At 37.2% G+C, this 21,880-nt stretch overlaps 1 protein-coding gene across 2 annotated transcripts in view; it reads left to right on the top strand.

Annotated features, from left to right (window-relative positions):
- The first annotated feature begins 1,326 nt into the window (after nt 1–1,326).
- The window catches only part of mast3a (microtubule associated serine/threonine kinase 3a), a 32,772-nt gene continuing 12,218 nt past the window's right edge, over nt 1,327–21,880 (top strand). The window contains exons 1-19 of one of the 2 annotated variants that reach the window (XM_079820208.1): nt 1,327–1,857; nt 4,270–4,346; nt 4,610–4,679; nt 5,808–5,883; nt 7,999–8,153; nt 9,194–9,269; nt 9,448–9,657; nt 12,425–12,526; nt 12,847–12,979; nt 13,110–13,174; nt 14,242–14,327; nt 17,337–17,545; nt 17,656–17,794; nt 17,882–18,014; nt 19,109–19,274; nt 19,489–19,590; nt 21,205–21,327; nt 21,414–21,517; nt 21,611–21,786. In XM_079820208.1, the coding sequence (XP_079676334.1) occupies nt 1,775–1,857; nt 4,270–4,346; nt 4,610–4,679; nt 5,808–5,883; nt 7,999–8,153; nt 9,194–9,269; nt 9,448–9,657; nt 12,425–12,526; nt 12,847–12,979; nt 13,110–13,174; nt 14,242–14,327; nt 17,337–17,545; nt 17,656–17,794; nt 17,882–18,014; nt 19,109–19,274; nt 19,489–19,590; nt 21,205–21,327; nt 21,414–21,517; nt 21,611–21,786 (2,285 nt within the window). In that variant the 5' untranslated portion in view covers nt 1,327–1,774. The remainder of the gene's footprint in view (nt 1,858–4,269; nt 4,347–4,609; nt 4,680–5,807; nt 5,884–7,998; nt 8,154–9,193; nt 9,270–9,447; nt 9,658–12,424; nt 12,527–12,846; nt 12,980–13,109; nt 13,175–14,241; nt 14,328–17,336; nt 17,546–17,655; nt 17,795–17,881; nt 18,015–19,108; nt 19,275–19,488; nt 19,591–21,204; nt 21,328–21,413; nt 21,518–21,610; nt 21,787–21,880) is intronic. The other variant, XM_079820209.1, reaches the window with a different exon arrangement.

Here is a 21,880-nt window from a genome sequence, read left to right as displayed (position 1 = left end):
ACAATACTTAAACACTCTTTTCAACGAATCCAGAAATGCAAAAACAAAATTGCTGTTTTTTTTATTTTTTATAGCTGTGTAACATTTATGTAGGATGCAGTTTAGTTTGAGGCTGTTAAACTCTGTAAACGTGAATGCTTTCCCTGTATAAGACAAATCTTGAAACTCAGTACTGAGCTCTAAGTGGAATGGAAAATTTGTTTCTGGTTTAAAACTTACACTAAGAATTAAATAAGACAATGTCACAAAGATCAGTGGTTTTTAAAATTCGTTATATGACTATTGTTGTGTATCATCATATTTGATTCTTTTGAAATCCAAGGCTCCTCTTACTCAGGCTTTGTCAATAAATCCAATATGGTGATTCCAATAAAACACACTTGGATGATTCTTTGCTAATAATAATAATAATAATAAAAAGCCTGTCTGTAACTGTGTATTATGTGCGTTACACATGACCTATAATCTATAACAATATTTATTACTTTCCAGAAGGAACTAAGCCTTCCACGGAGAGGAAATATGTGAGTATAGTCTTCTTTAATATAATATCTTGTCACTGTCATTTTTAGTTTTCAGTAACGTTTTTTTTTTGTGTGTGTTCATTAATTTGCATTATTTTATTTCTTTCCCTTTTTACATTTCTAGTATTTGTATTAATATAAAAAAAAATATTCTAAAAGTCTGCATTGAAAATGTAAATAATTTTTTTAAGCTCCATTAAATTCAGTAATATATGATATCATAATTAACAAATTATATATATATATATATATATATATATATATATATATATATATATATATATATATATATATATATATATATATATATATATATATATATATATAAAAACTTGTTACATTTGCAGTACGCCAACCCCAATAAATATAGTCAAAATATATAAGGGCCGTGAGGTCAAATGAGGTGGTTTTCTAAGTTTTAAGCATTATTATTAATTTGTCAGAAACAAAAGGAAATTAGTTTATTATTATTATCTACAACATTTTAAAGATGCACTCACTCAGTATTTTTTTTATTTCCTATGTATTTATTAGATAGTTATTTACTATTTAATGTAGGCTATTTAATCTTTATATTTACATCCATACAGAGTTATAAGAAATGACCATTGGGATTAATGCATTTACAACCTCGTGACGCTCATATGAATATTAGTCTTAAAGCCATGCCAGAGGAGGGAGTTTCTGAAAGTTTGGGACTTTTGGCATTACTATACCCTCAACAGTTTTAGCCTATTAGACAGGCTTACCAGTATGGGACACTCTTTGCATGTAAAGTGAAAGAAGGCGGGTTCAGTTGCCCGGCACGGTGACGTTCAAACCCCACCATGACCCCTTCGTTCTCTCAGTCAGACTCTATGACAACTTCCTCCACTCCGCACACCCGCATTTCTTTTATTGTTTCCCCTAAACTTGCAATCGTTACAGTCGTGTTGCTATACCTTTAATCCCGCGAGCAGCATCCGTTTCGCAGTGACCGGGCTCGAGTACAACCAGGCGATGGCATTTTCCAAACCAATGTGGCAATGTGTCACTTGTGAGAAAAAAACGCGATGATGGCATCGTCGCTGCTGTATCCAAGGCGCTTTCTATCTACTCCCCCGCACTACATGCAATGGAGTCTGTGTCGACATGGAGTTCGCCTGGGAATGACATTAGACCTCACTGCGTTTACTCGTCGCAATGCTGCGGTGTATCATCGATGAGGATTTGATAACTGCGGGCATAACGAAGACGAATACACCGACATCATGTCTGATCGGAATTACTGGACGGTGTGTCCGAGTTATAAAAGTCAGTTCGTCTCAGGAGGCTTAGTCAAACGACCCAAGAGGTAACGACGAGTTTAAGCATATTGCTGTATATTTCCATTGTTATCATTTACTAACGTTAATCGTCAAGGTTGGTCCACAAAACTTGGTCTAACTTGAAAAAATTCCGCAAGCGCGAGAAATGTGCTTGATAAAGTAGACCGACGAGAAACCACTACTATAATGCTAGAAAATATGTTTTAACACTGTCGATCTCGTTGTGGACCGCACACACGCACTGTTTTTCCACCCAGCCCATTTTTGTTTCCGATATGTTAGTAAACGTGGCCCATGTACGGCTGAGCGTCTGCTGCTCATTGTCCTGTTGGCGGTGGACAGTCTATGGTGGATGGTCATATTCTGTTTTCCAGTCTTCACGTAATGTTTATACAGTTTAACCGTCTGTATGTCTGGTCTGTGCTGACTGTGTCATTGTTATGTCGGTTTGAAGCATTTGTCAACAAAGTTAGTTAGTGTACGCAGTAATCACGTTAGTCAAAAGTTGAGCGGTCAATTTAGGCGGATTTTTAATGTTTATTTTTTTAATTCTTATTACAAGTCTTAAGCATTATATCAAACGGTTTGTGCGGGAAAAGTGTAATAAGAAGCATGTTAAAATTAGTATGTTGAACTGCAACATTTTAGGTGTAATTGTTTGCTAATTAAAACGTTTTACGCTTTTGTTTCACATGAGATGAATACTCAAGTCATTTTAGTCTTGTAGATAAATGTTTTATTATGTTTAACTACATAAAGAGGGTCGCACTCTTATGGGTGCTGCCATTTTGATGTCACATGACCAGCCTTGATTCACAACACAGTTTCAATTTTCTCATGTTAATCTTGAGTACCTACAGAGTATTATTGCATCCTTCCTATCTCAAAAAAGTCTTTCGTTTTATTAGATTTATAAAAGACAGATAAGCTGTACCGACTCTTTCTGAAAACATGTGAAGGAACTTGTGAAGGAGTGGGCGGAGCTAAAGAGACACACAATACAATACATTCATGGCATTATCCCACCCTGGATAACTTCCTATTCACTATACGTTTGTGTTGTTTACATTATATCTGCAATTACGTGCCGATTGCCAACAAAACAGACATTTGATGCAGTTTCGACTCGTGACCGGGAACAAACAAACACACTGGCAGAACTCTTATTGCTGCTCCAGAAAAATTAACTACACTCAATGTTTCCTTAATGCTGGGTTATTTGTGAAGCTGAACAAGGGTAGCTTTCCCTCACAACTACAAACTTCTTTAGTGACATTGTTGATGTTGTGGTCTAAAAACAAAGCGCTGCTGACAGCTCTCGTAACCTGATTGAAGCACATTGATATGCGCAAAAAATGCAGAATGCATGAAATAGCATTAGACACCCCCCCTTTAAATACTTGCCAAAGCAAAATGAAACCTGTACAAAATATAGCAGAGCTTAACAATATTGCCCGGTGCCAGCGTGAACGATGCTTGGGACAATTTATGGAATTGTCACTGTCCCAATTGGGCCAGTGCTGCATCTTCACAAAGGTTTATCTTTTGCACGTGTTTTTAAGCCTTGCCAATTGAAATATTCAAGCGCTAGAAGATGCGAAAGAGAACTCAATTTGGCACTCACTGTACGAGAAGTTTTGAATGTGTGTATCAGTACATTAGATCCCTGCAGTCACAGCTGCTGTCTGTGTTTTAATGTTTAAAAAAACCACTCAATAACCACTAAATAACTTTTGTAACTTTAATATGGATTAATATATATGTAATTCATACAGCAGTGTTATCTAACATTGAAATACTTTATTCAGTTTCTGTACCTGCTAACTACTGTTAGACCTACTTTAAAAGCACTGTTTATTTCATAAGTATCTTTGTTCTGTTGTATTCATGTATTTATGTTAGCCTGTTGAATAGGATTCAATCAATGATGATTTGATGATGCAACAATAAACTAACGAGTAAACCTTAATGCATACATTTTTTTACTTAATGTTATTAGAATCGGCCAATAGTTGTTGGTTGGCCATCACTGGCCAAAAAAAATCCTGTGGGAGCATCTCTATGTAACTACTTATAATAGCTCCTGTGCCGCAAAATGCCTCCATTCAACAAACAGTTATTAAAAACCATAGAAGAAAGGTGTCACTGTAAATCCCAAAACCACTGGTACTATTGTACTCTTGGGACGAATAAGAGCCAGCTAAACAAAACATTACTGAGTTCACATTTTAATTCAAATCCCTTTTCAAAGCCAATTTATGTACAAAAGTATTTATTAACGAAAACAGTCGTTGATTGAGTTACACCAGCTCTAAGCAAATGTTTCAGTAAACCAAAAATGTTGTTTTCCATATAGAAAACAATATAGATGGCATCCCTATAGATGGTTTTGAAAACCGAGAAATTTTGCCTTACAAGAACAAGTTTTCTTTCCACAGTAACCGAAACAAGAGGAAGAGTCTGGCTCCCTCACCTACTCTATCAAGACCGCTCTCACCCCTTCCTTTCCCAACTGGTAGCTATAATTACTTCATTTTTCTTCTCTCTCAATTAAGATAATGATAGATGTGTAATTTACACTGGGCTTGATGATAAACACCGGGTAGTGTAACATGCTTGCACATCTAGCCCACTGTTTGAATATGCCATTGCCAGTAACACTCTGTCAACAAAGCCACTCAGAGGAGCACCAGTCAATACACAACCACTTTGGCATCCAATGACAGTGTAAACCAACCACAATGTCCATGTTGCTCATAGAAGGTGTGTTTTTTACAGGCAGCAGTCCACTGGACAGTCCCAGAAATGTCTCCAGCAGTCCTTCTGTCAATTTCCCGTTCATACGGAGGTAAGAGCTGAGCAGAATGAGGCTGTGCAAACTGTCCAAATTTATACACATCAGTCAGTTATGTTATATCATGTCTGCCCTTTCATAATGACAGTATATAAAAGCAAGGAATGAGTGTGGAAAAGTCTCTCGCTGGCCAATAAGATTCAGCGTTCACTGCAGCTGCCCTTAAGGCTGTATCTGGGATAGGAAGCTTGGCATTTGTCACAGCAATTATAGTGAAGTCAGCATGTAGCCTCATTACTTTACGCTGCCATGATTATGTACTGAGGCTCCATCCACTTTTATTAATGCTTGCTTAAAATGATGGGATCCTACCAGCCTCCTCCTTGTACAGCTCAATGAAGAATGAGTTGTTTTTTTTTTGTTGTGTCCTTAATGTGCCCTAAAAGCAAGCATCCATTTGTAGATAATTTCCCTTTAGTCAATTAGAAAAGTCCTAGTATTACTTTGAAAGACATGAGCTTTATCATACAGTAATATAACATTTTAAATGTAAATCTGTCTGGTATATACACTACTGTTCAATAGTTTGGGGTCAGTAAGATAAAAAGAAAGAAAGAAAGAAAGAAATCAATCAATTTTAATCAGCAAGGATGCATTCATTTGATCAAAAGTACCAGTAAAGACATTTATAATGTTACAAAATTTATATTTATATTCATCATGTTTTCTACAAAAATATTAAGTAATTCAATGTTTCTTGAGCACCAAATCATCATATTAGTATGATTTCTGAAGGATCATGTGGCACTGTAGACTGGAGTAATGATGCTGAAAATTCAGCTTTGCCATCACAGGAATAAATTACATTTTAAAATACATTGAAATAGAAAACAGTTCTTTTAAATTGTAATAATAGTATTTCACAAAATTAGTTTTTACAGTTTTTGAACAAATAAATGCAGCCTTGGTGAGCATAAGAAACATTAAAACATGTTTGTGACCCCAAAACTTTTGAATGGTTATCTATATAAAGGCGCACACTGTCATTTGTTGTTGGTTGAAGATATACTCTTTTGTTGTTGTCGATTAAAATAACCAGCACTTTGATCCATACTATGTGTCTGAATGGAAAATCCTTACCCGCATATTAAAGTGTCTTCCTGTATCTCTACCTTTTTTTAGACCGGACACACGAAGGTGGTCTGTGGCGTCTGTCTCGTCTGGATATGGAACCAATCCACCCAGTTCTGCTGTTTCAGTGAGTGGGCCCCTCTTACTTATTCTGAAAAAAAACTGTTTTTCTTTTCTTTAGCCATCAATCCAGTTCATCTGCAATGTTTTTCTGTATATAGTCAAACTATGCACGGAGAAGATGTTTAACCTATCGTATATTAAATGTGTTATCTATACACTATTTGTTTTTGCTATTGGAGTGCAGTTTAACGGCAGTACTAGTGCAACCAGTTAGAAAATAGACAAGTACACAGAATGCTAATTTTCTCATTAATATTGATGAACTTTACTGTGTTGAAGTATTCAGGGTCCCCACAATCACCTTGAAATATCAGGGAATTGAAAAATTTCCAAGCATACAAAAAATCTCAGAAAAGGCTGCGGAATTTCTACAATGAATATACACTTTTTCTCTTGCTCTAAAATGTTTAATTGGCTAGATCAGGGGTTCTCAAACTTTTTGGGGCAGAACATTTTCCAAGGACCCCCTCATAATTATAATAGTCATTAAACCCAAAGTTAATGTGGGTGGGAGTACTGAACACAATATGCTTGTTTTATTGGTGCGAATGGTCCCCAACTGTAAATATGCAGTTTTTAATAATAAATCACAAGTTTATAATTTAACTTTATCACAAGTTTATAATTTAAATATATACATATTGTACAACAGACAATTTACATTTAGCCTAATTGATGATGAATAGCCTGTGATGTCCAGTTAGCAATGCTAGAACTAATATATGTGTGTGTGTGTGTGTGTGTGTGTGTGTGTGCACGTGTGAGGCGTTAGCACGATCATCACTTGGATTTTTTTCCCCTTGTAGCAGCGGAAACCACTTAAAATACGCCATAATTTTTTGATCATGTAGATGAGAGCATTTAAAACTGTAAAGGGTCTATTTTTGTGTACATTCAAAATAAAAATTAAAATTCCTGTTGAGACTCTTTGCTTGTTATAATACGGAATACATTGGATCTCATTTCACAGATAGTTTGTTTCCGTATTGATTCTATATAAAATGCCGATACAATTTAAAGTATTTGCTCTGGCTCTTGTTTTAAATTATTTAGTTTTCCGTTGTTATGCTTCTTGTTGTCATCTGTTGACGTTTTACAAGCAGAATGTGGCGGTTGGTCGGTGCTGTATTTGTCCCGCCCCTCCTCCACTGTGATTGGACAGCTGGGTAAAAAGTGACAGTTAGTGAAGACCGCTGCGTTTTACTCAGTTGAACATTTTTCAACTCTCAGCGATCTGTAAAAAATGCAGTGCTCAGCGCTTAAGCGTGAAATAGACGCTCAGCGCCTCGTTACGCTCATGCTGTTCTAAAAACGCAGCACTCCCATTGGAAACAATTGGATATGCCAGCCAGCCGCGTGAACTTTTTGTTGGACACAGCCTTATAGCTCAGGAAATATGGTATTGCAAATTAATTTGCGCCCCCCTTGGCTATTGGTTGCGGACCCCACTTTGAGAACCCCTTTGAAAATCATAGTATTTGTTGAAATCGTAGTATCCTTTTTTTAATCCTTTTTAAATTATTTAACTACAGGGTTGTCATTTTGAGTAATTTTCCGTAAGTTCATATTGTAAATGAATTTGTAGATATATTTGCAAGGAAATCATTTGGAAAAATAGCCTCTTTCTCTGTTTTGGCTCATGCGATGAGGTCAGCCTTGTTTAACAATGTCCTATTGAGCCAGTGTCAGTGAAGACTTTATTCAGAGGGAAACTGTGAAGCTTCTCTGGTTTCCTCCTTCGAGCACTGGTCCTGTCATGTGCTCGTCTGCTCATTCTTCTTTCTCGAGATTTCAGTTTACGTTTCGTCTCGAATTACCGTCTGTACCACAGACTACTGCGAACCAAAAAAGTGGAAAGTGTCCAGTCCTATAGTTGTCTTGCATAATTGCGCAGACTAATAAGCAGCTTTAGATTGTCAGATACCACTTGTATTTCATGCAATCTGAGCATATGCGCCCCACCTTGCTATGCAGACTGTTGTATATTCATTGCTCAACAACTGTTGTTACATTTTTACACATCCATAATGTTAGAGTGACACAACAGGCACATGTAAATGTGATTTTTGTTGTCTGAATCATGCTGCGTTTCTGTCTCTCTCTTTTTCTTCTGCACTAGTCTTCCTCCTCCTCACAGGAGCTCCTGCACCAGCTGCCCTCCCAGCCCACCCCAGATGACCTCCATCGCCTCTTCAAGCATTTCAGGAGTTCAGAGAGTGTGACAGATGAGGATGGACAGCCCTCTCCCTTCCGTCCTCGCTCACGGAGTCTTAGGTCTGTGCTTGTTGTAGAGAAAAAAAACAGGATTGAGAGAAATTCAGCTAATGTGTGAAATGCAACATTTTCATAGAGAGAAAGCAATTCTGTTAGCTGGTGAAATATGTTTACTTGAAATCCCATTTGTAACTTCATAATTTTTTAACACGAATGAATAAGAATGAAGGATTAGTTTGGATTGTACGTGCCAGGGCAGGGAAAAAGTTTGCAAACACAGTGTTTTAATGAGCTAATCCTTAACCAATCTGCTTAGTACAACAATCTGTACAGATTTGATGATTTATTTTTACAATTATGATTAATTACTCTGGCAACATTGTCCTAACCTGTAAGAAATTAAAAAATATGTCCCAACTAAAATTACAGTACTTTAGTGAGTTTACTTAAGTAAATCTTTGTCTGTCATTTACTCACCTTCATGTCCTTCCAAACCTGTATCATTTACTTTCTTTTGAGGAACACAATTTGAAGGGATATATTTCATGTTCATTTCCATGCAATTATTATGAAAGGGGGACTGAAGATTTCAAGTTTCAAAAAAGGAGGCAAAAGCATCATAAAAGTGTTATAATGTTTGGTCTTTTTCTCACACAAAGTTGTCACAAGGTCCCTGGAGACTTCAAATATACTGCACACGTATTTATTAATATTTTGAATTGGCTTTTATTTTTATATTTTCAGTTTTCATTTCAATTTTAGTTAGGTTTCTATTTAGAAATGTAATCTAATATTTATGTTTCATTTAAGTTTTATTTCAATGACTGAAAGTCAATTATTTTATAGTTTTATTTATCATTAAAAAAAACACTAATACAGAGAACATTTATGATTCTTTTATGAGGCTTTTGTATCCGTTTTGTTTAAAGCCGGAAAACTTTGGTCCGCATTCAGTGTAATTTAACAAAAAAAATTGTTCTAACTGAAGAAAGTCATACAGGGTTTGTAATGAAATGAGGATGAGTAAATGATTATAGATTTTTCATTGTGAAGTAAACTATTGCTATAATGTTATTTGTTTGTACAAAATTGTTTTGTAGTCCTGGGCGGACATGTGGCTCCTTTGATAACGAGATTGTGATGATGAATCACGTCTACAAAGAACGGTTTCCAAAGGTAATTGAGCTGTGACATTTAAATTTTGTTTTTCATCATGGACGCCACGTCATGTCATCACATGTTGTTTACTTTGTTTAATTTGTGGCTGTGGGAAAATTGACGGCTTGGTTTGTCTAAACAAAACAAATGACAATTGTCACCTACGCAGTCTCACAGCGCTTTATCACTCTTCCAGGCCACGGCTCAGATGGAGGGGCGTTTGCTGGCAGTGATTGCAGACTATTCCCCAGACAGCGCTCCCGCTCTTGCTGATGGAGTGCTGGGCTTTATTCAACACCAGCTGGTCGAGCTCGTCCGAGACTGCCTGGAGAAGTCCAGAAAGGGGCTTATCACATCCAGCTACTTTGTGGAACTTCAGGAAAAAATAGAAAATTTACTACATGAGGTAGAAAACATGCAAAAATATCAACATAATAAATCTGGTATAAGTAGCTTGCATATATCCATAGTTTGCAATGTCACAAAAGAAAAGACGGATCAATAATAGTAAAATGTCACAAATCTTTAATACTTTACGCTAAGTATTAATGTAAATATGTACATATTAATTAGATTAAAACAATACAGTACACTACCGTTCATATGTTTGCAGTTGGTAAGATTTTTTTTTTTTTAATTAATACTTTTATTCAGCAAGGACACATTAAATTGATCAAAACTGACACTACTGAAATAAATAAATTACAAAACAAAAATATTAAGCAGCTCAACTGTTTTCAACACCGATAATAAGAAATGTTTCTTGGGCACCAGATGAGCATTAAATCATTTCTGAAGGATCATGTGACACTGATGAATCGAGTAATGATGCTGAAAATTCAGCTTTGCCATTAAAGGAATACATTACATTTTAAGATATATTAAAACAGTTATTTCAAACTGTAATAATATTTTAATATATTACTGTTTTTCGAATCAAATAAATGCAGCCTTACGACACTTCTTTTAAAAACATTAAAATATCATAGGGACTCCAAACTTGTGAACGGTACCGTATGTCTCAATTAAGTTAAGATTGCTAAATCAAGAACAGTAGAACAAATGCTCTAAAGCAAAGAAAAGTAATCAATTTTCAATAAAACTGCTTCAATTATTGACAGTCTTGAAAAATATTACATTCACAGTGATGTGAGTGTATTAATGTTGAGCAGCATCAAAGTTACAGAAGTTATCTAGCCAAAAGCAATGAAAGTATTTTTTTGTTTGATCAATATTATCTACATAATACAGCGTGGCATTTGTATAAGGCCGCTTTAAAACCGCAGCCCTAATGCATAGATTTTGAGACTATTCAAATATTTTTTGTTGCTGTCTGTTTACATTGCACTGTCAAACTGTGCTTTATTAAGACCCAAGACTTCTGTACTCTGTTACTGCTTTTTTATTTTTATTTTTATCGACACACATTTGACATCTTTTGTTTTCACTAACGTGATCATGCTGTAGTTCATACTGAGAGGTTTAATGCTCTCTTTCCAACCATCTGCTGAATCAGTAATACTGCTACAACCCGTCTCCTTTATAATAGCAGTATTATTACTAAATGATTACTGACCGAGAGCCTCATGGCTCTAGACATAAGACCCCTGAAGTCCTGAGTTATTCTTTTAATAAGCACTGTTCCTGTCATGGTCCTTCTGAAAATGACATTCAGTGAACTGCTGCATTGAAGCACTGTGGTACTTTCCTTTGTGGAGATGAAACGGTGTTGTATCTATACAGGCACATGTTTGCGTGTGTTTTGTTTTAAAATAAACTGGCAGCTTTCATTCCTCATACCAAGCTGCTGTTGACGTGCAGGTTTTCTGGAAAGACAAGAAGAGAGCAGCAGTATTACACAGTAGTCATCTGCAGTGTCTATGTGCCCAAGCGGTTATGTCGACACTGCGGAGGGAAGGATGGTTAATTAGGGCAAGTGAGAGACTGTTTTGTCTCCCCGAGGAGCTTTTGCTTCATGCTTCTGAAGTCATGAAAAGCAAATGAAGGGAAAAGGCTGATCAAATTAAGCAAGGGGAAAAAGGTTGTTGGTCGTCGCAATTTCCAAGATGCTGTTCTATGGAAACTGTTCTATGGAAAAGAGCTGCGTGAAAATTCTTCATATTTTTATTTTGGGTTCCACAGAAAAAAAGTGCTGTCATACGGCTTTGGAATGACATGAGAATTAATAATGACAAAAAATGTCATTTTTGGGTGTACTATCCCTTTAAATGACTTAAATGTCAGTAGGAGCTTAAAGGGATAGTACACCCAAAAATGAAAATTATCCCATAATTTACTCTCCCTCAAGCCATCCTAGGTGTATATGACATTCTTCTTTCAGACGAATACAATCGGAGTTGTATTAAAAATGTCCTGGCTAATCTTAGATTTATAATGGCTGGATGGCCAAAATTTGAAGCCCCAAAGTGCATCCATCCATTATAAAAGTAATCTTCATGGCTCCATGGGGTTAATAAAGGCCTTCTGTGAATCGATGGGTTTGTGTAATAAAAATATCCATATTTAAAACTTAATAAAGTCAAATATGGAGCTTCTGGCCGACTGCCTTCAATGCATTCAAAGAAAATGTAACCCCTCTCGCAATTCAAAATGCTTACGCTACGTCCAACGTCATCGTCGCGTCAGTTATGATTTTTCCGTAAGTTCAATACGGTAGGCTAGGCGGTCCGCCGGAAGCTAGATATTTTACTTCATAATGTATTAAATATTAATATTTTTCTTACAATAACCCATTGAATGCCTTTATTAACCCCCCAGAGCCGTGTGGAGTACTTTTATAATGATGGATACACTTTTGCCATTATAAAGCATGGATGGCATTATAAAGCAAGCCAGGACATTTATTAATAGGACTCCGATTGTATTTGTCTGAAAGATGAATGTCATATACAGCTAGAATGGTAAATCATGGGATAATTTTCATTTTTGTGTGAACTATCCCTTTAAGGAGTTTTTATGGTCTTGTTCCATTACTTCTCTTTGTCCTCTCGCAGTGAATTAGGTGGCTTATTTCTGTAACTTTTACCATTTTAAAAACTGAATTTGCCTCATGTTAACGTCTACCATACGTCATGCAAAAATGTAGGTTTTGTTTTGTTTTGCGCTCGTAAAGTTTATTTGCATTGGCCCTGTGTGTGTTTTTTTACCCATAGGCATACGAGCGCTCTGAGAGTGAGGAAGTGACTGTTATTGCCAAACTCGTGAAGAAGATTCTCATCATTATTTCCAGGCCAGCAAGACTTCTGGAATGTCTGGTAAAAGGATGATTAACACTGTGATTCTGTTCTGTTTTGGGTCTGACCCCAATTACAAATGTAATTTTTGTTCTGAACTGCCTACTTCAGGGGTTCACTTTATCTTGTGTTTTTAAGCATTTGAATTATGTAAAATCCCATTTTTATTAAATAAATAGTAATTTTGCAATTAACTCACATCATTGGGTTCTCTAGGAACAAAATCTCAGGAGAACGTGAGGGTTTAAATTGAATTTTATTTGACTGTGTCCAAGTAATCTACCTTTTGTAATTAATTACTGTGTGAAGACTCATATATATATATGTATATTAACCAACAGGAGTTTGATCCTGAGGAGTTTTATCAACGTCTTGAAGTTGCCGAAGGCCAAGCAAAAGTTGGCCGGGGGATCAAGACTGACATCCCCCGATACATCATCAGCCAACTGGGTCTCACTCGAGACCCCCTGGAGGGTATAATTATGATTTATCTGACACCCCACCCTTAAATGATATGTTCTTGTCTGTTGTAAAGTGCAATTAAATATTAGCCTTAGGCAAACAAGTGATTGATTTTTTTTTTTTTCCTTGTCTTTGGGTTCAGAAATGGTGCAGCTTGAGCACAATAACTCAGGCAGCCAAAGCAGAGAACTGGATGACACTGCAGAGGTAAGAAAATAAACCAAGGCTTGACATAAAATCTTAAAGTGGCTCATGGTTTCTCTATACTGCTGGAGGTCTCATACTTTTCTTTCCAAGAGGTCCAGTCTCTAAATTTCATTCCTAACCACAGTCCAAGCAATCTTAACTATAAGTCAAAATTTTGTACAGTTGTGAAATTAAATAACCAATGTACATTGCAGGAATATTGGTGCAAATTCATGTAGTAATGACAATATTTTTTGGTTAAACGTACTTGCTAACATGTCATATCAACTTTACTTTATGCAACACTTGAGTTTAAAAAATCTTACAACAGAAATACATTATAATTGAGATTAGATTAATCAAATTTAAAGTGGTAAAATCTGATGTATGCTACCATTCATAAGTTTGTGGTTATTTTACTTACACTCACCAAGTCTGCATTTATTTAATTAAAAATACAGTGAAACAGTAATATTGTGAAATATTAATTCTATTAAAAATAAAAAAATTCTATGTTGATATATTTTAAAATGTAATTTATTCCTTTGATGACACGGCTGACTTTACAGCATCATTATTCCAGTCTTCAGTGTCACGTGATCCTTCAGAAATCATTCTAATATGCTGATTTGATGCTCAAGAATCATTTATTATTATCATTAATGTTGAAAACAGATCTGCTGCTTAATATATTTGCGGAAACCGTGATGCATAAAAAAATGCAGAACTGAGTCTGCTCCAGTTAAAGATGCTTGATGTCAACTGTAAGAAACAGAGAAATAATTAGTGGATCTAGACCAGGGATGGGCAACTTCGGTCCTGGAGGGCCACTGTCCTGCAGAGTTTAGCTCCAACCCTAATCAAACAACTGAACAAGCTAATCAATGTCTTCAGGATTACTTGAAAGATCCAGGCAGATGAGTTTTTATTAGGGTTGGAACTAAACTCTGCAGGACAGTGACCCTCCAAGACCGAAGGTGCCCATCCCTGATCTAGACCATCGCCTGCTAACTTGTGACTTTTGACTTTCATTGAAATAGATGTTGTATTGTTCTGTTCTTGAGAGGTTTCTGTGTTTTGTGACCCAGAATCGTCCTGGAACCACAACACCTCGAAGAAGACCTCTGGAAAGAGATTTTGAGACATTGAAGCTCATCAGCAATGGGGCTTATGGGTGAGCTCACACTTATTGCTATTTTCTTCAAACAAGGAATTGCCTGTTTTATAGTCACAAGAATTTAGGTCACAGGTTGACTAAAGGCTGGAATACACTACACAACCTGCATGGTTTTGCCTAGATTTTCTGCATGATTTGCAGTCTGGATGAGTAAACACCAGTTGCCTAAAGTCAAAGCAAGTCTGCAGATTTTGGGCAGTCTGGCGTATGTCTGATGGGCACAGACCTTCTCAGAATTTTTTTTTAGTCCATCCAGTTGGAGTTAGGGCTGGGCGATATGGCTGAAAACTGTATCACGATATAAGTGTTTCATATCGGTCGATATCGATAATTATTGACCTATTTAAAATAAGGACCAGGAGAAAAATTGTTTTTATTTTATATAACATTTTTATTTTAAACGTAACCTTCCGCTGATTATAATCCCCTCAGTTATAAAGGCAGAAATGTCAACACAACCATGGAAAACACTCAAATAATTAAAATATAAACACAAGTCTAAAATCACAATGAACACTTAACAATTATCTCTTAACATTAAGGTGCAGGGCCTTATTTCTTTGTAACTGTTACCGTTTAGATGCTTTGTCATAAGGCAGTGACTGATGCAGAGTACCTCTCCATGTAGTTTCAAAGGCTGAATCCGAAATTGCCCCCTATACCCTTAAATAGGGCGCTATTTGAGGGGACAGCCATTTGTAGTGGTGTCCGAAACCATAGTGGACGTTATTGAGTGCACTCATTCTATTCCACAGTGTACAAGTACAGTGTACAGTGTACAGCCGATGCACACACAGCGCTCACTTGTTTTCATTCACTCCTTCAAGTGAACTGTATTAGTGGATTCAAGTAGGGAATAGTGATTGAGGGTTTAGGGGGCGATTTCGGATTCAGCCAATGTCAAGAATAGCACAACGGCGACCGCGTCGAGTATAAACCCGTCCCCAAACGAACGAGACGCGCGTGCGCTGTCAGCGGAGGTTTGCGCTGCGGAGCCAGACGAAAGTATAAACAAGGCTGGTAAAACAAGTTTGTGGTATTTAGGGCTGTAATCTCCCAGTCGATTAGTCGATTATTAGTCGATACATTCTGGCTCAACCAAAATTCTGATTGGTCGATTTTATTTTTGCTGCGTTCATTCCATCAGTTTTGCAGCGTTCATTTCATCAGGTGGAAAGCACTAATTGCTAATGGGGGTGTTTTCAGAGCAGCCCTGTTTCACAGGTAACAGTCTGTCTTCAGAACACCCCCCTTGTTTTCACTTCTTTTGGATTAGCCCAACCCACTGGAGAAGAGAGGCATAGGCTTGAAGTAGGCTACTTTGCTGTATATTAATTATTTAATTGTGAGCGTTTTCCTAGTCAGTCCTCTTCTACCATGTCAACAAAGACATCGGCAGTGTGGCAGCATTTTTAAAAAAAATTGAGAATGGGAACAAAGTCGAATGCAAATTTTGCAAGCAACAGTTTTCTTATCACAGCTCGACGACAAACATGTCATATCACCTAAAAACGGTAAGCTAACTTGTCTGCGTTAGGTTGCCCCATCTGTTTTGAGTTGCCCTGTCCCTTTTATTATTGTGCAAACTGCAAATGTATTTCTAGTATTATTTATTGGACTCGGGCACTTTATTATTAAATGTTTTATTTGGAGCCTAATGCGAGATGTGCTGTGCCCACTGTTTGTATTCGTTTTGAGCCTATGCTTTATTTTTCAGTTATGCACTATTTCGTTTCTGCTCTTGATCTGGCTTGTTTAATAAATATTCCTTTTTTATTAAAGTGGACGTGCCTTTTGTGTTTAAGAGTAAAAGCTTTAAGTTAATAGTCTATTTGTGTCTCAGCCGCAAAGCTGAGCGGATCCTATGTTCAAGCTGCACAGAGCGGCTGAAATGATAGTGTCTGTCAGTTATTATAATAAATATGACAAAAAGAATTGTCTAAATTATGTTGCATATTCCTCAAAAGTTCTTGTGATGATATCACTAGTCGACAACATAGTACTATATTTTCGGAAATCATAGGCTATGATATTGCGCAGGTGCACGTGATGCAACACTGTCAGAGCCGACAGACTCGTGTGTCAGACTCATTTCAGCCCAAAATAAAAATGTCAAAAACAATTTAATATACTGCAAATAGCCAACTAGTTTTTTATGTTTATTTATAATTAATGTAGGCAGACACAAGGCCACCAAGTACTGCGCACAGTGCGCAACTAATTAATTTAACGTTTTTTTTTCCTAACGTGATTTTTAGTCGAAAATTTCAGGACTTCAGTCGACCAAGATTTTATTTGGCTGATTACAGCCCTAGTGGTATTACCAGTCTTGGTGGGGATGACAGTCTTGCATAATTTGCAGACGACATTGGTCTGACTATGGTCAGACTTTTAAAATCCACAAAACTGCCATACTGGCGAGCTGACTTATTGTTGATAAGTCAGGAAAACTTCCTCGCTCGCTGCGGCACTCATTTTCCACTGGTCACTCCATGCCGGTTCTGTTACTGAAGAATTAATCCAACACGAGACGACGATATATGGCGCAACCAAACATGATACAGTTACATGACTGGCAGTTAGCCTGTCACTCCCTACGTTGCTTGGTTACCAGAGAATGAGTGCCTTTGTTCATGCAACCAAACTTGCTTCGCAACCTCTGGTTTCTTCGAAGGAGAAGGGAAAATAAATGATCGAAGGTTTTATCGAACGCATTTTTTATTGATATCGATGACGTGTCTATCGCGATACATATCGTTATCGTTTTATCGCCCAGCCCTAGTTGGAGTAGATTAGACTGATTTTAGATCACATTGTTTTCATTTGTCATGGTCTCAGAGCAAACATTAACATTTTGTTAACAGTTTGTAAAAATGTTATCTACAACCATTACAAAATCAAGAAGTGTCTGATTTTAAATGTGTTGAGATTTTAAAAGTTGTGTAGTGTGTTCCAGCCTTAAGAATATCAATTAGCTTTGATTCTGATTTGAGCGTTGACTCGCAGGGCTGTGTACCTGGTAAGACACCGTGGGACACGGCAGCGTTTTGCCATGAAGAAGATCAACCGGCAGAACTTGATCCTGAGGAACCAGATCCAGCAAGTGTTTGTGGAACGAGACATTCTGACGTTTGCAGAGAACCCTTTTGTGGTCAGCATGTTCTGTTCCTTTGAGACAAGACGGCACCTCTGCATGGTCATGGAGTATGTGGAGGGTGAGTCAGAAGAGTGATGCATTGTTTTTCTTGGTCTAATCTAATGACACACACACATGTACTATCTGAGTCTGCAGCTGTAATGCTTTATGATGAAATTATCTTTGCAGGTGGAGACTGTGCAAATTTGCTGAAGAATATGGGTCCCTTGCCGGTGGACATGACCAGAATGTACTTTGCAGAGACAGTTCTAGCACTAGAGTATCTTCATAATTATGGCATCGTGCACAGGGATCTCAAACCTGACAAGTAAGAGCTGCTCTGATGCAATCCTGCAGTTACGCATGACTCCACATCCTGAGAATATTGCATTCACACTGTTTGTTTTGTCTTCAGCCTACTAATTACATCAATGGGGCACATTAAACTGACTGACTTTGGTTTGTCTAAAATCGGTTTAATGAACATGACCACAAACCTGTATGAGGAGCACATGGAGAAAGACACACGAGAGTTCATTGATAAACAGGTCAGTCTACATGCAGTTTTGAAATGTTACTAGTTTCAAGTGTTCACATTAAAAGATTTTTTTAAAGGGGGGGTGAAACACTCAGTTTCAGTCAATCTCATGTCAATCTTGAGTGCCTATAGAGTAGTATTGCATCCTTCATGTCTCCGAAAAGTCTTTAGTTTTATTATATTTATAAAAGAAAGATAGGCTGTACTGAGTCTTTCTGGAAAAAAATGTGCGGCTGGAGGCGTATCGTGTGGTCGGAGCTAAAGAATCACGAGCGTGCGCAGCTATTGTGTTGAGAGCGTCTGAAAGCTGTGACCTCCTTAAACGTGGAAAAAAAACTTTATCCTAAATAAACTATGGAGACAAATCAGATTTAGCCATACTTATATGATCCAGAATCAGATCTAGAGGCTGAAATTGAACAGGAGAAGCACTGTAACTAACTGTAAATATACATGCGCGAGTTTTGCAACATTTGTGTGTGTTTACTCGTGGTTTATGAGGGCATAATTTGGTTTATGGACTATTGTATGCGATTTAAATTTAGCAGCAGCAGCAAGCGGAGCGGTTCTGCAGTACGTCAGACTAGTGCGTGTTTACATAGAAAAACAATGGAATAGTGGCGCATTAGAATGAACGAGTCGATAGTTAACAACACAAAGACATTTGAAGCAGTTTTACTCACCACCTGCTTCCAACACACGAGTCACGACCATGAACCTTAATCCCTGGGAGCGCTCCATCTTTCAGCATTAGACGAGCTACAAATCCGGAGTTGAACTGGGGCTTGTTCATAAACCATCGTCGCCGAAATTCAGGGAACAAACAAAAACACTTGCACAACTGCGTTGCTGCTCTGGAAAAACAAACTCCATCCACTGTCCCCTTAACGCTGGGTTCTTTGGGAAGCTGTGCAGGGTTGTCTTGCCCTGACAACCAAAAACACATAGCCCATGAGTTGTATGGACCACTTTTATGGTATTTATTTACTGTTGTGGTACCTGTGAAAATGACCACTCCCTTTTGTTTCATTTTCCTTTACCAATCTCCTTTTGTGTTTCACGGCAGAAAAAAAAAGGATGACAACATTTCCCTCTGTTTTCTAGGTCTGTGGCACTCCAGAGTATATTGCACCAGAGGTGATCCTGAGGCAAGGTTATGGGAAACCTGTGGATTGGTGGGCCATGGGCATTATCCTGTACGAGTTCCTGGTGGGCTGTGTGCCGTTCTTTGGAGACACACCAGAAGAGCTCTTTGGCCAGGTGGTCAGTGGTAAGGATGAAGCCCTAACCCCTGAGTATTAAATTATGATTGATAGGATTTCTGCCTATTGGATGATTGAACGAGTGGGAAAATCTCCCATTTGCCTACATTGCAGAAGAGCCTTATCTAGGGATCAGAATATCATAACTTGGGGAGGGGCACTTTTGACTTGGGCCAGTACGTAATGTAACTTCCTTGCATCTGTATCCCTGTCACTACATAGATGAAATTGAATGGCCAGAGGGTGATGATGCATTGACTGCTGAGTCTCAAGACCTAATCATAAAACTGCTGAGACAAAGTCCCATGGAGCGCTTGGGAACAGGTTGGTGTTTTGCCTGTTTAGCCCTGAAAAATGCCTTTTTATCAGTGTTATTTTAATATTATTTATATACTACTATAGTATATATTCATATTTTAAATGTTCTTTTATTTTTATATTTTTTAATTCTTGTTTAATTTTTAAGTTTAGGTTATTTTGTTGATTGCTTTTGTAATTTTTATTAGTTTATATCAGGGCTCTGAACCGGTTCAAGGAACGAAAACGAAAACCGGAAACGAACAAAATTTTTAGAGGAACAAAAACGGAAACGAAATAAAATCAATTTGAATCGTTCTGAACAGAAACGTTAATTTGAAATGACCATTAACCGGTTAATAACGTTATTTTATCGTTCTCTTTAATATTTTAATTTGGCAGTGACTAATCATGAATTGAGTAGTACGGCATGTGACGTTGACTTATCAAGCGTGAGTGAAATGCCCACGCACCAGTCATCTATGAATCTACCGGTACGCAAGTCAGTGTAGAGCGCGCATTTTCATGCCTCAAGTACATTTCTTTCCCCGCTGAGGTCTACTTTGAAATGTGCAGGTATTGGAGGACATTCTTTTCGAACGTTTAAATAAGCAGTATGGACTTTAAGCTCAAATAGTCTGATTTAGGCTAGTTTATGGATTCCGTTTAAGCCTATCCAAGTAGGTTACTAGCATCTATCAAACATTTTTCCTATAGTCTTTCAGATTGCCAATACAGGACAGGTCAATGTTTTCTATATAGACGGTTGATGCTTCGTATTAAATGGTGTGTTAGATTGCATTAAATGATCAAGCTTTATTAGCTGACTGAATTTGATTATGTGATGCAAGGACGTGTTGCGCAGTGTTTGCTTTGAAATTAGCAGTTGACGGTGCATTAAAAGAGCAATGGTTATCCAGTTTATTTATTCTTTATTCATGCAATTTTTTAAAACAAGTCGTGTTGAAAAAAAAGTTATGTACAAAGAATGTTATCACTCTTCTGAAAATAATTCGGCATTAGAGGGCCACTTTAGATTGTCTAACGCTCCATTAAAACAGGTCCGCTGTTTATGCTTTGTAATTAATGCATGTATTTCTGGTTTTAAAAATATTATGAAATAAATATTCAAGTTTAATTACCATGCGTTATATTATTATTGAGTGAAAATAAGACTATTTATACATATTTGTTTAAAGTATAGGCTAAATTAAAATAACGCTATTAACCGGTATTTTTTTCATATCAAACCGTTTTTGGAACAGTAATGTTTATTGAGGAACGCAAAAACGGAAACGCTATAATATCGATTCTGCTCGGAGTGAACAGATTGATATATTTTTTCTGTTTTTAATCCCTGGTTTATATATTTATTTTTTTAAACAAAATACTTCTATTTAGCTTTATATATTTTTTGTTTTAATATTACTTCAACTTATAATGAAATTAAACTAGAAATGTTGCCTTGGCAAATAAATTAAATAAATTTGAGTTTTTTAATCTTAATAATTATGTTTTATTTTACATTTGTTTCAGTTAACAACACAGTTTTAGTTAACAATAACAACACTGATAAGTTAATAAACTTAAAAAGCTACCATAATGTAGCCAGCGTTGAATCATGTGTGAAATAACCTACAGGAGGGGCAGGAGAGGTCAAACATCACGTCTTCTTCCAGGGTCTGGACTGGAGTGGACTGCTAAGGCAGAAAGCAGAGTTCATTCCACAGCTTGAAACTGATGACGACACAAGCTACTTTGACAGTAGGTGGCTCCCTTGCTCTATGACATCTGCTGAATCATAAATATAATATAGATGCAACTAAAGTTTCTGTTCATCTGCTGTCCAGCACGCTCAGACCGTTACAACCACTCTGAGGAGGACGATGAGACAAACGATGATGAATCTTATCAGGAGATCAAGTTCTCTTCCTGCTCGCATCGCTTCAGCAAGGTGACATAGCTGAATGTGCACAACTTTATCTTCCAGTGATGCCTGTCACACATTAAGGAGCAGATTATAACTTTTTTTTGTCACGTGAATCAGGTGTACAGTAGCTCCGAGCAGCTGGCTTCTCCCTCTAACTTGAGCCTGTCCTCCTCTGACCGGAGCTGCAGTGAGGAGAAGGAGGACCGGTGGGATGGTCATTCAGCGCTGTCTCCAGTAGAAACCCCCAGACAGCTTGCGAGTAGCGACAGGAAGCTGGATGCCCACAGGTGGAGGTGAGCACAAGGCTGTGTATGGAATAGCTAACTAACACACAACTTACTATTTCTGCAGTGTATTTTTTGTACAACCCCAAATCAGAAAAGGTTG

Source organism: Gobio gobio (assembly GCF_949357685.1).
Source record: "Gobio gobio genome assembly, chromosome: 6".
Taxonomy (NCBI): domain Eukaryota; kingdom Metazoa; phylum Chordata; class Actinopteri; order Cypriniformes; family Gobionidae; genus Gobio; species Gobio gobio.
Note: the sequence above shows the minus strand (reverse complement) of the source record. Positions and strands in the feature narration are given on the sequence as shown.